General features: G+C 38.2%; 1 protein-coding gene across 4 annotated transcripts in view; it reads right to left on the reverse strand.

Moving 5' to 3' along the window:
• esyt2b (extended synaptotagmin-like protein 2b) overlaps positions 1-18612 on the reverse strand; it is a 46851-nt gene that overhangs the window by 6861 nt on the left and 21378 nt on the right. Inside the window, exons 8-18 of one of the 4 annotated variants that reach the window (XM_087846200.1) lie at positions 13492-13612; positions 11940-12116; positions 11609-11691; positions 11178-11226; positions 10087-10176; positions 9893-9988; positions 8335-8436; positions 7632-7694; positions 4220-4294; positions 812-898; positions 559-708 (exon numbers count right to left, since the gene is read on the reverse strand). In XM_087846200.1, the coding sequence (XP_087702326.1) occupies positions 559-708; positions 812-898; positions 4220-4294; positions 7632-7694; positions 8335-8436; positions 9893-9988; positions 10087-10176; positions 11178-11226; positions 11609-11691; positions 11940-12116; positions 13492-13612 (1093 nt within the window). The remainder of the gene's footprint in view (positions 1-558; positions 709-811; positions 899-4219; positions 4295-7631; positions 7695-8334; positions 8437-9892; positions 9989-10086; positions 10177-11177; positions 11227-11608; positions 11692-11939; positions 12117-13491; positions 13613-18612) is intronic. The other 3 variants (XM_087846198.1, XM_087846197.1, XM_087846199.1) reach the window with 3 other exon arrangements.

Here is an 18612-nt window from a genome sequence, read left to right on the forward strand (position 1 = left end):
AAATGGACCAATACGGCAAGGCCGGGATGGTCCATTTGGTAAAGTAAATCCGTTGGGCATCTTTCTTTCCTTTAGACAATAATTCTGATGGCAAAAGATCCAAACGGGACAGGCAAAAATAATAATAATAATAATAATAATAATCTGCCAGGGAAGGTGAGGATTACTCCATGAAAAATCAGTGAGCACCACTTAAAAATAACTTTATATTAACACTATAAAAATTGCCGGGCCTTTAAAGTGTCCAGTATTTGTATTAAGCTGAGAGATTTTCTCAGATTTGACTGACTTCCTATGGAATGAACCCAGCCGTTACTTCAGCTGGTTGTGGACTATAAATTAAATGTTTATAGAGGTAAATCTATCACTATTGTAAGCTTTTTCAATTTATTACACACTCAATGTGCTGTATCTTTACTTTAGACATACTGTATCAGTCAGTTCTATTTGAATTAACAGATTGTGAACATCTGTTCTGGTCTCCTAAGCCTGAAATGAATAACCCATCCATCCTCAATGCATACAGGAGCAATGAGAAGAGATTCAGCCTGTTTTTACCCTCAGAGCCATCTTAAGTTTGATGGTGGAGCTGGGCCCAGAATTCTTGAGGGGAAAACGCTGATTCAGCGTCATGTCCTTCTCCACCAGCAGGCTACTCAAAGGCACCGTCAAGTTACCCAGAGTGCATTTGTTCTTGTCGTCTTTTACCTGTGCAAAAAGCAAAGATCTCCTTTTGTCAGTTACTTAATCTGCGTCAGCGTACGATCTTATAAAGAAAACAGATGTTGTCCGTGACATTTTGAAGAGTTACCTCCACCTCGAGCTCCTGCCTCCTCGGGTTATGGACCAGGAATGAAAAACAGTCTTCCCACAGGGGCTCCTTAGTTTTGTACCGGATCTTTATGGGCAGATAAGTAGCCATTTGCTGGTTGTTAATACAATGAGAAATCTGATCTTATGTCTCATATAACATTTATCCTCTGCTTGGTCTTCTACTCTCCACTCCAGCAGTTCTGCATCTTCTTTTAAACCCCTAACAGTACTTGATTTACACCTTGAGGTTTCTAAAAAGCCTGATTATTCAATTTTACATACATTTAACCCCAGACAACCAAGCACCTCACACTAAGTGAGGAGGGATTATTTTTATGGCTAAACCACCAACTGTACCACTGTACTGTATCAGTCATGTTACATAAGCTGAAGATGTAAGATGATCTGATAAGGAGATCTAAAAGTGCAAATCCAACAAACACTTATTTGGCTTGGACTGGAAGTTTGTGTATCTAAAAATGTGGCTGAGAAGTTTTTATGACTCATGTGTCAACAATCATGCGATCACAGAGTTAAAATTAAGATTACACAGTGCCACGGGGTTCATTTTACACAAAAGCAATAACTCCGGTGTCCCGCTTTCATCCCAAATGTAATGACAAACTTTTGAATTTGATTTGATTTCTCACCTCTGTCTAAATTAGGGTCTAATGAGTAATTTAACAGCTCTCATCCAATTACTTCCTCTCAAAAAAAAAGAAAAGAAAAAAGGTGAAACAGCAGTCATTGCTGCACTCAAAAAAATGAAATTGGGTGGTTGTTACATGCACAAGATCCAAACTTGTAATTTGAACTAAATAATTCCATGTTTCTATGGTGAACGTAATTAAATCATGTAGCATCTGCATGAAATTCAGCAACTTAATTTGTTCTTGTTGAGATGACATCATACAATCTAGTAAGAGTGGTTAGTTGCCTGGATCCAGCCACTCTTACTGGAACATGGAATTATTTAGTTCAAATTACAAGTTTGGATCTTGTGCATGTAACAACCACCCAATTTCATTTTTTGAGTCGACTCACGAAATTCACAAGATCACATTAGCTGTCAAACCACAGGAAAATCACTGGGGTTACAAGAGGCAGACAACCACACCACGTGTATGCTGTTACTATTTCTTATGGTTTAACTTGTCAAGGACAACGACATAAAGCATCATCAAGCATAGCTTTCCTACTTTTGTTAAGTCTGTATTGGCAGATTAATGCCATGGTGGTTCGTGCTGTTGCCTCAGAGCAAGAAGATCCTGGGTTCAAATCCACAATGTGGCGAAGTTTGCAGTTGGTTCTCTCTGCGTACTCTGGTTTCCTCCACAGTTAAAAGTCATGCAGTTGTAAGGGTAACTGGTTATTCTAAATTACGCAAAGGTGTTGAAGTGCAAAGATTGTTTGTCTCTGTATGATAGACTGGCGACCTGTCGAGGATGTACCCTGCCCCTGTTATTCTATCACTTCTGCAGCCCAGATAAAGATAAGAAGATGGGTGGATTGGAAGTTGCTGTAAATGTTTTTATTGAACATTAGACATAAGTTACATTTCATTCATTCAACAAGATTATCATTGGTGTAACAAACAAATATTTTACTAGTTCATGTAACAAGACTGATTTTTGATGTGCCAAAGTGTTTAAACAATATAAGATTGATTTAAATAAATTTAATTAGACTAACGTGGTGCAAACATGTTGACTGAACAAAAGTCAAATTAATTGAATGTTAATGTTAATATTATGTTAAACCTACACACATATATATGGTGTTGACACAACACAATCAAGATGGATTAATATAACATGATTTGTTTAGATGGAATATAAGTGCCAAGATAAAATTACGTTCATCCAATGAATTGTTTTTTTGAGTGTGCAGCCTCATACTGAAGCTGAGGATCGGCTCATGGTTTCATTGCTTCATTTTAAATCCAAAGTCCTGGAGCACAGAGCCAGTTTGAATATGAACACAGGACTGTGTTCATACTCAAACACTTTCATAAGTGCAAACAGGCTCCATCACAGTAAACCTCCAACAGCTCGCGCCTTCAATAAAACCAGTCCAACAGATCTTCCTCGTTTACATTTCCCTTCTGAACGCTAGGATAGAAATTTCCCGTGAGAAACAGCCAATCATCGTGTCAGACTGAAAGCTCTTTAGCTGTGCAGTTAACTGGGTGTTGGTGGTAGCAATTCCTCATTTAACGTTCTTTATTTTACAACAACAATTTCATTTCATCTCTTTTTTAATGCTACAGTCAGAAGGAAGTATATCGCTAAAAGAACGCCTCAAATAGTGATGGTTAAAAACATTTATATTTTGGGAAATGTAAGAGATTTATTAGACCACAAAACAATGCGCATTTTTCTATTTCTCATTGTTTTTTTCATACTTTAGTTACTGTGTCGAAGTTTGGGGGAATACATATGAGAATACTATAAAACCTACAAACTTATTACAGAAGAAAGTGATACGAATGATTCATAACGTTAAATATAGAGAACATACAAATCAATTATTTATAAAATCAAAATGATTAAAATTAGGAGATTTAGTGAAACTACGGACACTATTAATTATGTTTAAGGCTAAAAGTAATATTTTGCCTTCTAAGTTACAAAGAGTATTTTGGGGGGAGAAGACAGCAGAAGGAAATTTTATTTTAAGCATCAGCTAGCTAGGACTACACAAAGATTAATGAGTCCAACGGTTAGGGGTATACAACTGTGGAACTCTCTTCATTATAATTTAAAGAGTTGTATAAATTTACATTGTTTTAAAAAGTGTTACATGTCTAAAACGATAACTCAATATGAAGAATGTGAATGAAGTTGGAGTTAATTGAATAAGGATCCATTGTTTTTTGTTTCATTTATTTTATTTACTTATCTTTTCTCCTTGTTGCTATGTGGAGTGGTATATTCTGATTGTAAATTTGTTGTTTGGTTTGAGTTAGGACTGGAAATAAGTGTTAATGTTAGTTTGTTCCTTGACTTTTGGTGCCCACTTGCGATATAAGTTGGATTGTAGATAGGGGGCAGGGTTTAATAAGAATATATTCCTCTGCCTGCTCCTTTTCACACATGGTTGCAGTGCTTTACTGACAGAAAGTGTAGTTGGTTTGTTTGAAAGAACTAACTGTGGAAACTGTTGACCAAGTGTGAAATAAATAAATAAATGAAATGAAATAAATGAAATGAAATAGTTATATGTAATTACATATAACAGCTTGACTGCCCAGAAGTCTTTTTTATGACTTACTAAGTGACACATTATTCTCTGAATAAAATGCAAAACTGCGAGAAAAAAAAAAATTAACACGACATTCCAGGAATGCAGAGCTACAATACAATGACACAGCATAATAACTTTAATGGATACTTCCATGACTCACCTTACTTTCAAGTGTTTTATGTCCAACTCTGAAATGAACATAAGGGCTGGGGTCGCTGGTATTCTTCTTAGCAGACTAATAGAGAATCAGACAGAAGAGTGTTAGCGGCATGTACCCCACTGTGGCACAAAAATCAACCGAGGGACAACATAATTGCACTCAAACATTCAAACAGCAGCTCAAGTGGAGACTCAACCAAGCACACAACGGTGAGAGAGCCTGTAATTCAAAACAGGAAGGAGCATTACCGTACATTCTGACAAGCAGGGCTGCAGGCAGAGCGGCAACCAAGGAGACAGCCGAGCTTTGTCTCCTCTGCGGGCTAAATTTAGCATGCTGGGCTTTGACAGCTACGTATTATTCAGTATTCCTCTCAGAATAATAATACCCTACATATCTACAGGCCAAAGTCTGTGACAACAGAGGAAAAGCCTTAATTTTCTCATCATCTAATCCTTTCTCTTGAGGATGCCGCTTGAGTTTGACAAATGTTTCTCACCAGCATTACAATTAAGCCTCCCATTGAACATGCAGGCTGATAATAAAGACACTTTAACGCACCACGAATTGAACAGAAATACACACAAGTTTTTACACAATTCATACAATATCTGTTTTTAACTTGTTTAAACTACATGTCCAAAAGAATTGGGACACGCCTCCTAATCTTTGTATTCAGGTGTTTTTAGTCCCCAGAGCCACAGGTGATTAAAATCAAGCATGCAGTCTATCTTTACAAGCGTTTGTGAAAGAACGAGTCGTTCTACAGAGCTCGCTTAGTTCAAGGGTGGTGCTGTAACAACATGCCACCACTGCAACAAATCAGTTCATGACATTTATTTTTCCTTCCTCAGATCAGCTCTGTAGGGGTATTGTGCAAAGTGGAAGTTTTTAGGAATCACAGCAAGTCAGCCAGTCATGAAATGAGCATGTAAAGTTACAGAGCAGGTTCTCTGACTGCTGAGGAGGATCGTTGCAAATGCTCTGCTGGCTCTATAAGAGTCCAAATCCTCCTCTGGCATTAATATCAGCATATAAACTGTATGCCGGGAGCTTCATTTCATGGGTTTCTATGATCAAGCAGCTCCTCTAGGTGTAAAGTGTAGGCACCCTAGTACTTTTATCTGTATAGTAGAGATTCTGTGTTCTATGTATAAAGGGAACTGTGAACAAAATTAATTCTTTCTGTGAAGGTAGAAACTCTGCTGTTCCTCTATATCCATTTTCTTTTGTTTTTCCTTCATCACGCATGAGTTTAAATGTGTGATTAGAGAAACTCTCTTCTCCTCTGCTGGATTACAGTTTGCATCTTTTCAGTTGTAACTGACTGATTCTGTTTCCTTTTTTGACGTTATCGGAGGAGGAAACGGTTTCCTGCGACTGATGCGGTGTCAGACAGTGGAAGATGCAGCAATGTCTGACATGCATTGTTTGATTTTGTATGAAGTATTTTTGTTTTGCTGTTTATTATTGCTCTGTTATTAATAAATGAGAATCAGAATTTTGTGTGTATCATTTTCAGACTGTGACACGATGCTCATAGTGATTCTATTATGCACAGAAACAGTAAGAGATTTTACATTCTGTCTATTATAAAAATTTTTACAGCCTACAATGATACATATTAACCTATAACCAAGTCATATATATGTTTCTACTTTTTTTTTCAAATTAAATAATAACTAAGAATAAAATAAAATCTTTTTTTAAAATAATATGAAACATATGAGCCAATCAGCATGGGGTTTGTGCATTAGGCAGTCCCATTACACTCATGCTATACTTCATGCACACATGAGGACATAAAGGTTTTCATCTCATAGATTTTATAACCACAGTGTGCAGATAAAACTATACCCACTATTTTTTTAGGACCCGTCCGCACAGACTCTACACTGCAAAGGCACCAACTGTGCATATGTTCTCTGAGCAGTCAAGAAAGTAGTATAATAAAAAAAAAAGTATCCCTGGTGTCCTCAGCTGTCCACAATCACAAGGGAGCATAACCCGGGGCCTCAGACTCTCACTGAAGTGCAAATGTAAATAAGTCAGGTATGAAATGTGTCCTAGAACAGTTGCCCCTTTTCTTGTTTGTCTTAAACACACATGTGAAAATAGTGCAGACATTTTTGGCACTTGCTGCTCTTTCCTCCTGTTTTCTGCATGTGCCCATTAAGATTTAACACATGACCTACTACACAGAGGCAGCATGGTGTATTAGCTCTATTTTTTCAGCAACCTTGCTGTCAATCTTGCTGTCCGGACTGGCTGGTGAAGCTATGTGTGTTTGGCAGTTTTCAAAGAAAAAAATCCCACAGCTTCCAATGCTTTAAGCTCTAAGCCGCTATATGGGTAACACACCCACAAAAACTATTTCACTTGAATAGATTTTTATCTCAGCATGGACAGGCTGAAGGAAACAACTCGTAAAATGGTGTCAGACTCACAGTGGTTTGAAATTCATTAATAAGAAAATAAGATGCAGCAGCTCAGTCTACCATCCAGCTGGCAGCCGGTCCTGCTGTCACGGTGACACAGACTGAACGACTGAGTGCAACAACAAAACATTTGTACTCCTGCTGCCCTCCAGCACAATGCTTCAGTGAGTTTCACTGGCTCATATCAAACAAAGGGAGTGTCACAGTCAGTGCGATACAATAGGAGGCTTTAAACTTCCTAGAATCAAGGTAAATAAAAGGAAACGACTCGTGCTAACTAGAATGCAACACTGATTTTTGGAATAGTGCAACCTGAAACTTATCTTTTGTAACACACTAGATCATCTGTTCTGATCACTGGTAAACAATATAATGAAGCCGGTTTCTACTTCTACCAGTCTCCTCACGGCTGCATTCACATAACATTTACTTAGACTAATCTGTGTCACTACCTAGTGTCTACTTTATCTGTGTATTTGTCTGGCAAATATGAGCTCCAGAAGAAGAAATGTGGAAATGCTGGACCAACGAGCATCAAGTCCTTATCCTGAATTCCTGAGCTTTAACATGATCAGGTTCTTCAACACAAAGGCACAAAAGGTGTTCTCAGAACTGTATTGTTCTATAGATGTGCCATTGTTAACTGCCTTTTTAAACCAAATGAAAAACACAAATAATATCAAGTGAACCATCATTTCACTTTAGAAAAACCTGAAACCAATATTGTACTTCTGCATGCAAAAGTAGGGAAAATATGACAACAGTTCAGGATGGCACAACAAAGGCTCAGACAGTCAGTGCTATCATCCATCTTCATGCACATTTTTTCAAAACCCACAGTTCACTTTGCACGTTCACTTTGCACGTCTGATAGCCATCACGATCACATGACTCTGGATGGTGCACTTGAGGACCGGCACAGGTGAGACACAGGGTGTACGTTCTGTACATGCAGTCCATTTTTCCCACATTACCTTCAGGGCCTTAAAGACTGAGACTTGCTTCAACCCGTCATAGGTGAAATCTGACAGGTTGCTCTTTAAGCCACAAGGAGATTTGGGGGAGAAAATCACACCCACAGTTAGTAGGACGGGAATGACTCGGCATGGTTAAGAGACATGAGGGGGGGGGAAAAGCCCACAAAAAATGTGTTGAAATTTGTGTGAAATATGAATAGCATGGATAACTGTTAGATAAATCAGACGCAGCAGATATTGGGCTCATATTGGAGCAGGGCATAAAGCTAACAATGAAAACATATGTCAAAATAATGAGGATGTTCCCTATAGGGGAGACTTAAAGGTGCTGGATCTTTTTTAACAAGTTACAGACTTTCTGTATCTGTACAGCTATACACTAATGTGAAGCATCATTATGAGCTCTGCCAGCGAGCTCTTTCTACTCCTGACATTTTATACTTGGGCCTTGAACTGAGCAACTGATTAAGAAGAATATGCTGCAGGCTAACTAGCAGGCACAGTATAGCTGAGTCCTTCAAGTGAAGTGTCTGCCTCATGTTACTGGTTATTTTTCAGTAAACGTTCCTTCACAACCATGCAGCTAACGCATGCTTTAAGATTCATGTTTGCACGGGCTCCTGTTATTGTTCAACCCAACCCAACATTGCATACCGCTAATGCTAGCACTATAAAGATGGAAAAATACCGGGGAACTCACACATATTGTTTTATACTCTGAAGTATTGCTCTCACAAAAGACTAGGCCAGAAGCTCTCCTCTCACTTAAGTTTCCACAGCCTAAGCTGCCTGAGAAGACGCTCTTGGGTGAAGAGGAAAGAAAATTAAGAGGAAACGGGGAAGTTATGAGAACTGAAAGAGGTAAAGTATTTATATAATAAAGGTTAAAAACAAACAAACAAACTAATATCAGACAAGAGGTCAATTTGACCAAACTGGGTATTATAAACATTTTCTAATCTCATTATATAAACATCAAAAATGCATTTAGTCAGCAATTTGAAGGTTCAAGTTTATCCTCTAACAAAAGCAAAAGAAATATTGCCCAATATAGCCCTAACACAGAATCCTTGAGCTTTACCGACACTTTATTAGGTATACCTTGTGAGTACCAAGTTAGACCTCATTTTGGCTTCAGGAAAGCGTTAATTGATGGAAACAGTCCTCTGATTTTTGGTAAAAAAAAAAACCAACCTGACATGATATTATCACACAGTCACTGAAGACTGGCTGACTGAACACCTATCATGGAAATCTTCTGTTCCACTACACAAAAAAGGTGCTCTATTGAACTGATATCTGGTGACTGTGGAGACCATTTGAGTATAGTTAACTCATTGTCATTTTCAAGGAGCCAGTTTGAGATGATCTGAGCTTTGCGACATGGTGTGTTATCATCTAGGAAGCAGCCATCTGAAGATGGGTACGCTATGGTCTTAAAGAGATGGACATAGTCAGCAACAATACTCAGGTAGGCTGTGGAGTTTAAATGATGCTCACTTGGTACTAAGGAACCCAAAGTGTGTCAAGAAAACCTTGGTTTCCTTTTTTTTAGGTCACAGGAGTGGCACTCAGTGCATTCACAGATGCTGTTCTGAACACCTTGGTTGTAACAAGTGGTTATTTGAGTTATTATTACCTTCCGACCAGTTTTAAGCAGTCTGGTCATTCTCATCTGACCTTTGGCATCAACTAGGGATTTTCACCCAGAGAACTGCAGCTCACTGGATATTTTCTCTTTTACAGACCATTCTCTGCAAACCCAGGAGACGGCTGTGTGGGAAAATCCCAGTAAATCAGCACATTCTGAAATACTCAGACAACCCTGCCTAGCATCTTTCTTCCCCATTCTGATGCTCAGTTTGAATTTGACAAGGTCAACTTGACCATGTGCACTTGTCTATATACACTGACCTGCTGCCATGTGATTGGCTGATATAAATGAGTTAAACAAGTGTACCCAATAAAGTGTCTGGTAAGTATATAATGTCCTGAAAAAAATACGAACTTTTTGTAGTAGATGCAGTAATGCAATCACTTCAGTCACAAATAAAAAAAAAACTACAGTAAAAGTATGTGAATCTTTACTACACAGACCACTAATCTTTATTCAAAAAGGGCTACACTGGCTTTTTTACTAAAGCAGTTCACTCTCGTGTGTATGTTTTGGGTAGAGAACAAGAAGCCTGTGTAAGCCTAAAGCTATATTTTTGCACAAGCTACAGCATCAAACTAAAGTGAGCATTGCATCATCTTACTGGCAGGTTCTTTGCCGAGTCCAGATAGACCACCAGCAGCGCTGATGACAGTCCGTCGTTGGCGAGGCTTCTGTCTGCGCGCACGCTTTGCAGAACCTAAACAAGAAGGACAAGTTAGACATGTTTTACAGCTGCAAATACAGACAACACGTCCTTGTGTTAAAGCGATGAAGCCTTATTGTTACATGCAGTACCTGGTCCAATTTTTCAGAAGTGGAGAGCAGCGATAGCCACTCCAGTTTCATGTGGAGTTTCCCAGTAGTTGCTTCTTCAAGATCAAACCACTGCAACAATGTGGCCAAACAAGTATGTCAATATTTCCATTCATTCGATGACAAGAACAAACCAGGCTTAAAAATCATTTGTATGGCTTTTAGGAGCTGTGCTAAAACAGAACAATTTGGTGGTTTCGTTTACTGCGAAGATTTAGATGATCAGATCAGTGCCTATCTCAAATCTGCATGGACTCTCAAACCCCTTAAATCCAAAGGTAACAAACTCATAATTACCTAATCATTTCTATCATTACTATATATCAGTCAACATATCCAGTGTTATTATAGTTAGCTAAAAATAAACTAAAAAGTAAAACTAGAAGTGAAAATAAAACATTTAAGTACTACAATAAAAATAGAAACTAGACTCTTGGTAAAAAATAACTGAAACACTTTTGTGAACTTTGAAAAGCAACTAATGGAAGTTAAAAAAAATAGTGGAAGTTTTAATATTTGTTACTTTAGTAAAACTTTATCAGAAATTGCCTGATTAGGCTTTGATGGACGTTTTTACTCAGACTCCAGATATCTACAAGACTGTGAGTCAACTGCTTTCAAAAGGTTCTGCCTCTGACATATGGCTACCATACCATAGTGATTAAAAAACTAAAAGCTAACACTCAACTTAATAAAAGCTGAAGTAAAACTAAGCATTTTGAAACAATGGGAAATACAAAATAAACTCAAACAAGCAAAGTTGCTGTGCTCACCAACTGAAACTAAGCAGGCGTACTCTCCAATAATCCCAGTTTTTAAAGGGATTATGTGTCACCAAAGTAACTTCCTTTAAGGCTGGCAGCGGTGAGTTGACATATAAAGTGTTAACGAGTGAACTTTAGAGCTGCTGGTGGGTGTCATTCATGGCTAAAGTCTGGTTAGCTGTTTACCTGTCACATCTTACTCCTTACAAGAAAGCAATATGACTGAGGCAGACGGTTACTCTAAGATGTATAATGTATACGCTTTAAAGTAATTAAACTGATAATATTATTGCGAACAAAGCAGCTTACCATATCAACTTTCTGTTCTTTGTGCAGCTCTGTCATATCAATCATGAGGCTGTAAATAAGGACAAATAATTATGGAAATTGGGACAGCAAACAGTAAACAGTAAAATCGCACCAATTAATCTAAACACAGGGGGTCCAGATATCGATAGACGGCTTTGTGTTAATAGCACTGGGTGTAGCATTACAGCCTTGGGGTAAAAATCGATGAAATTTGCCCTTAGGCCGGTAACTGGGGATAACACTTATACACTTCCATTGTGATGTCCACTAGCAAACATAGCTTTATTTATCTTAATTTTGTTGACTATATGTCCTGCAATACATCAAAGATTGCTCTTACCAGTTATCAGCGCTGGTACACCAGAGCTTTGTTTTAAATGAAATAAGTGCAAAAACATCTCAGCGGGTTAGGAAATGACAAAGAGACTCACCTCCCCAGGAAGTCATCTTGGTCTGGATCCTCATCAAATAGCTCAATCTCAAGATGCTGACCTGAGTGCTCATACACCAGTGCCTGATGAACACAAGAACAAACTGAAGCTCATTCAAACTGGCACAGGAGGTCAATAAATAGATTACCTGTCATGCAAACCAGCAGGAGGTATAATTAAGACAAGTGGAAAACAATGGCACATAACAATAGGAAACATAGGAAAGGGTATCTTACATCTTACATAACAATGGGAAACAGACTAGCTTTTTCGGTGGCAACAAACGACCGTAAAAGCTCTTCCTGCTCTAAAATACATCTCCAACTCTCACCTCGTACACTTCGTTCCACTTGGGATTAAGGCTTTCCTTAATTGTCTTGCTCTGAAACAGCTGGTTGCCGATCTGCAGGATACCATAGGGGTCAGACTTGCCTTTGATCAACCCTCCCAGAAATGTATCCTTCCCTTCTAGATCTTGAGCCTCCAGGAAGTGAATCCTTAGGACTCCCTGTGGAGCCATGCAGACACATGTGTTAAGGTCTGAAAAAGCTTACAGTGTTGATAAGACGTGAAGATTTCTGTAATGGGAGGACATTAGTAGTATAAGAGGAAACATGACTTATTACCATAATAAAGTAATAACAAAAATACTAATTCATTTCACAATTCATAATTTAGCAAACTTTATTTAAATGTGTGGTTTGTAAAAAACGCACCACAATAAAACATAACAGCTACTTTAATATTTAAGAAAAAGAAATGCAAATTTATGTAAATTTCATAAGCTAACCTTTACTTACATACACATACATATACCTAGAATGTATTAGCACATGTGTGCATATATGTATGTGCATATATATATATATATATCCCATGATTACCTGGATAAATAGAGGACTAATCTAGACTTTCTACAGCAGAATAGGGCTTTTATTTTGTTTAATTTTTCCATTGTCAAATGTTTTTCCTTTCTTTAATATTTAATAAAAACCTTTGCCTGAAAGAAAGCAGTAAGAATTGCCACTGATATATAAAATCAGACCTGCATTTATTTTCTTATTTTCTTACATAAGTATTGTGCGGCACATTATCTACTTTTAATTTTCCTACTGAGTTTTTAATGGATTAACATATTAAATGTCTTTATTTTAAAATACAAGGCCATACTAACCTAAAAGTGATGGTGGATATAACAAGGCTACATTGTTATCATGGAAATCATTTCACCACATATGCTTCCTTGCCAGATGAAAGGTTAAGTCTCTCTATACCAGAGTGCAAGGTCTTGTCTAGTAAATAAAGACCATTAAAGCCAAGGAGGTAGAAGGACCTGTTGTTCAAGACTGGCTCTTTGGAAGTAAAATATAAAGAAATGAGGGGTGACTCAGAGTTTATCACAGTGCTGTATATGTGACACACAGTACTGTATGTTGGCAAAACATCCTGCCGTCTGATATCAGAAAGACAAGTTCTTTGTTATCTTTTCAATGTCTCCTTTTTTTCAAAGGCTGTAATGAATATATGATGTGTGGTAAGATTTTAGTTGTTTCTTTTTTATTCCTGTTTTGAACGCTTGAAACCTTTTTAAATATAATAAGGATGTGGCCTGCAGTGAAACTTTTTTTCATTTTGTTGCCATTAATACAAGTTCCAGGAACACAACCTTTGCTGCATTTTTATTGTTATGGTTCTTTAATTTTATTCTGCGTTAGCACTGAGAATTAACGACAAAACCCTGGGAGATGATACTTTTTACTACTGACGAGCTTTAACGTACTAACCATGAGCTCCTCGTGTGAAACTGTCTGCTTATGAACTATTAAAACACTTAGAAGAGCAGCTCATCCTTACTGGATGTATTGTAACAAGTGCATTTGTACCTTTGGCATTGGAAAGCGCAGCTTGGCCAGCTCCACCGTTCCGACCAGTGGGATAGTGATTCGGTTGGGTAATACCAAATAACTGTAGATAATGTCTTGAATCAGACTGTCAGAGAAGCCACTGTAAATACAAGGGGGGAGGTGGGGATGATGAGAGTGGGGAGAAAAAAAAGAAAATAAACAGAATGAAGCAATAAATTATTTAAAAGACAATAAGGGTGCCCTTGGGTTATAAATGTTCTCTTTTAATCTAAGCTTGGTTAACATGCGCGACGACAGCAGGAAAATTGGAGTGAGTTCAAGCATGGTGCTGCTGTTAGCCAACAAACGTCTGAATGTCTGTCTGATCCACTAATGCTTCAATGGTGAATGACAACAATGACAGTGAGGTCACAGGATGACATTTCCATCAGACGTTTCCTTTATTCATTTACTTACTGTGGCACAGCTGGAAAATTGCAATCGTGGCTAGAAAAAAAAATTAAATTACAATAAAACTTATCGTGCTGGGTTATTGCTCTGCATTTCCCTCGAAGAATGGTTATTATTATTATGGGCCAGATGTCCATATATATTATAATGTGACCATTGTAATCAGGGGCATTTGTAAATTGTCTAAGACATCACCTGGAAGTGGATGTTTTCTGAGGACACCTACAAACACAATCTTTAAAATAGTCTGCAAAGAAAGAAAAGTACAAAAATGTAAGCTGATGAAAAGTGGGTGAATTTTTTTTTAAACTAGACATTTGCTAACACACACCTGATGTACTTGTGCTCTGTGCTTTCTAGGTGCCCACCAGTGAATAGGTACAGCAGCTGAGTAACAGCCTCTATGTAATTGGTCTTATAAATTTAGAAAACTTGCGTCATTGGTGTCTTACTGAATTAGGTCCAAGATATTTTCAGGTCTTCAATGAAATGTTATTGTGTGATAGAATTTCAGTTTTAACAGTAAAACTCTACTTGCTACAGTGATCACTGCATGGAGAAACTACAGTAAACTCCATATTTAGTCAAAGTTTAACCTTTTGTTTTGTCATATAGAAATAACAACACAGACATGTGTAATCTTTAACAATTAACAGTGTGTGTAATTTCAGAAGAACAGAAACATAAAGTCCAAAAACTGCAGTGACAAGCTATCAAATTATAGCTAGCTTGCCACAGCATTAGCCGCTTCCTGTTTATTGTAACTTAATTAGTAGTGATGGGTCGTTCGCGAACGAAATGGCTCTTAGAGCCGGCTCTTTGACGTGAACGACGCGAGCCGGCTCCTTATCGCGAGCCGTCACGTGGGTTTTGTTTTTTTTTTTTTTCTCTCAGACTCTCTCTCGCACTTTTTTTCTGCTTCACTCAGCACGCGAGCCTTGTGCTTTACGCTGGGCAGAGGGGGGAGGGACGGTAGTTACACTCAGTAGCACAGGAACAGAGCCAGAGGGAGAGAAAGAAAGCCAGGACAACAACGTCACATTAGAAAGGTATAGTAATCATCCACAACTATTTTCAGTTGCAGATGATAAAGGATTCAGAAAGTTTATTCATGCAGGCCCATATGACAGAGAATATGCATGTTATTTTTGTTTTCATATTTTAATTTATATTTAATTGTGTTGTGGTTTGCAGGGTTTTGTGTTGTTTCACTTTAAATTTGTAAAAGGAAAAAGCTGAAAATTTAAATAGTTAAAAGTTGAAATGTGAATAGTTGATTTTTGTATTATATGATTTATTTATTACATTTTATGTGGAGTGAATAAATAAAAGTATATTTACGGTGGCCCCTAGAGACAAAGCACATACAAACTTCAAATCACGTACGAACTCTGAAGCACGTACAAACCCTGAAGCACGTACAAACTCCAAAACACGTAAAAACACGTACAAACTCCAAAACACGTAAAAACTCCAAAACATGTAAAAACACGTACAAACTCAGAAGCACATAAAAACTCAAAACACGTACAAAAGTCAACAGAAGTGCTCCAGAATGCTAGGTGCAGTCTTGAGCTTTTGTTACCTAGTGGCTACACAAGCCAGCAAGTACCAACGACCGGATTTGGTGTGTGGTAGTAACAGGTAAATGAACATTGTTTTTAAATTATTTTAATATATATGAGTGCCTGTGTATAAATACACAAACATGCTTTTAATTGTGTAATTTAAGTGATCTAGTAGCTCTGCTTTGGAAGTTCAGTTCATGCTAGAAATGTGTTTTGGACTTTGTACGTGTTTTGTCTCTAGGGGCCACCACATATATTTATATATAAACATATATAAATAAAACCACTTTTTTTACGTTAGTAATTCCTTTTGTGCATAATTTAATATTATTGTTAATAATAAATTAATTAAAGCAACAAAACAAGCTGAAGAGCCGGTTCGGAGCCGAAAGAGCCGGCTCTTTTTAGTGAGCCGAACCGAAAGAGCCGGATCTCTAAAAAGAGCCGGAAATCCCATCACTATTAATTAGGGTTGCCAACCGTCCCTTAAAAAACGGAATCGTCCCGTATTTAGAAACAAAAGTACACGTCCCGTATTGAGCTAATAAGGGACGCACTTTGTCCCGTAATACAGTGAGAATCAAAAGTAGTCTATAAGTTTTAATGTAATTAACGCTTTGTTTGAAAACATAATTCCCAGCCCCGCTCCTGCTTTGTGACCAATGAGCTGACAGCACACTTATGACAATTCGAGTATGACAATTCAGATTACCGCTCATCTCATTGGTTGAGGAAAGGTCGCTTGCGGAGAAAATACCGGAAGACAACAGATGACCACAACAAAAAGCATGGCCAATAGTGATGGGATTTCCGGCTCTTTTTAGAGATCCGGCTCTTTCGGCTCGGCTCACTAAAAAGAGCCGGCTCTTTCGGCTCCCAACCTGCTCTTCAGGTTGTTTTGTTGCTTTAATTATTTAATCATTAACAATAATATAAAATTATGCAGAAAAGGAATTACTAATGTAAAAAAAGTGGTTTTATTTATATATGTTTATATATGGCCCCTAGAGACAAAGCACGTACAAACTCTAAAGCATATACAAACTCCAAAAAGCACGTACAAACTCCAAAACACATTTCTAGCATGAACTGAACTTCCAAAACAGAGCTACCCAGATCACTTAAATTACACAATTGAAAGCATGTGTGTATTGTTTGTGTATTTATAGACAAGCACTCATATTTATTCAAATAATTAAAAAAAAAATCATTTACCTGTTACTACCACACACCAAATCCGGTTGTTGATACTTCCTGGCTTGTGTAGCCACTAGGTAACAAAAGCTCAACACTGCGCCCTAGCATCCTGGAGCACTTCTGTTGGCTTTTGTACTTGATTCTGAGTTTGTACGTGCTTCTGAGTTTGTACGTGTTTTGGAGTTTGTAAGTGCGTCTGAGTTTTTACGCGTTTTGGAGTTTTTACGCGTTTTGGAGTTTTTACGTGCTTTGTCTCTAAGGGCCACCATAAATATACTTTATTTATTCACTCCACATAAAATGTAATAAATAAATCATATAATACAAAGAACAACTATTTACATTTTAAACTTTTAACTATTTAAAATTTCAGCTTTTTCCTTTTAAACAAATTTACCTTGAAACAACACAAAACACTGCAAACCACAACACAATTAAATATAAATTAAAATATTAAAACAAAAAGAAGATGCACATTCTCTGTCATATGGGCCTGCATGATTTCTGAATCCTTTATCATCTGCAACTGAAAATAGTGGATGATTACTATACCTTTCTAATGTGACGTTGTTGTCCCTCGCTCTCTTTCTCTCTGGCTCTGATCTTGTGCTACTGCGAGTGTAACTAACGCCCCTCCCCCCTCTGCCCAGCGCAAAGTACAGGCCGCGCGTGCGAGTTTAGCGGAAAAAAGGGCGAGAGAGAGGGTGAGAGAAAGAAAAAAAAACAAACCTCACGGCTCCCAATAAGAAGCCGGCTCGCGTCGTTCACTTCAAAGAGTCGGCTCTAAGAGCCATTTCGTTCGCGAACGACCCATCACTAATGGCCAACAGGGAAACAAACGCCGATACTGCGGTGCAAGTCTCAGACGACAGTACACCTGAAGCTGGGCAAACACTGTGCGATTTTCAAACTGCACGATTGGCTCGCATGGGTTATAAGTTCGTAGGTCACGATGCAGGGTCTCACACTATACCGCCCGATGCTCTGATGCGACCTGAGTCACACTGTGCCTCCATAAAATGAAGGTTATAACAGAAAATCTGTCGCTCGCTCTCCCTCTCTGTCTTTCACTCACACAAACACACACCGCCATCAACTTTGATAAATTGCTAATGAAAAACATGATCAGGCAGCTGTGATTTAGCAGCAATGTAAATCCAACTATTTTCACGGTTGTTGTGGTCGTGATAATTCGGTGATGCCACATCGAAAAGGCTCGGATGAGCTTTCCAAAGTTCTACAAGTTGTGCCTCCATCGCTTGTGTCCAGATCACACGGTGACACCCTACTACACGATGCACGATGAAGGCCAAAATCGGGCCGATCGCCAAAACGGTCGCACGACTCAAAAATCGGCTCAAAATGGGCCACAAATCGCACAGTGTGAGCCCAGCATTAGACCAGCAATGTTTGTTCCTCTCAGAGAAAGAAAAAAAGGCTGCAAAAGTACAGGGAAGAATGGGAAAAGGAAAACACCTGGCTGGAAAAGTGCACGATAACACCTATAAAGCGCACTGCACTGTGTCCCGGCGCACTTTTTCCATAGGCATGCTTCTAATGGTGGACACATGAAGAACATGAGGGGCGTGAAAGCTCGGGGAACCCTTAACCAATTTTTGTCCACCAGGCCGGCAGAAGCAGATATGGTATGTAAACACTGGTTTGTTCGTTTTTAAACCCTCTGGTTAAGGTTAAAATGGGCATGTGCAGTGAATATCAGCGCTATGTGGCCAGAAGTGTGATAATATAATTTATTTTGTGTAATAAGCAACTGCAAGGATAGATGATTACAACAAATAGATGAGTAATACCAACACATAAAAGTAATACATAGATGAATAATGATGATGAGTTATGATGCGTAATCATGGGAACAAGTGGGTTTACAAAAGGGAGCAAAAGCTGAAATAATGCCTCTACTGAA

Source organism: Neolamprologus brichardi, chromosome 9, assembly GCF_056152115.1.
Source record: "Neolamprologus brichardi isolate AB-2024 chromosome 9, ASM5615211v1, whole genome shotgun sequence".
Taxonomy (NCBI): Eukaryota; Metazoa; Chordata; class Actinopteri; order Cichliformes; family Cichlidae; genus Neolamprologus; species Neolamprologus brichardi.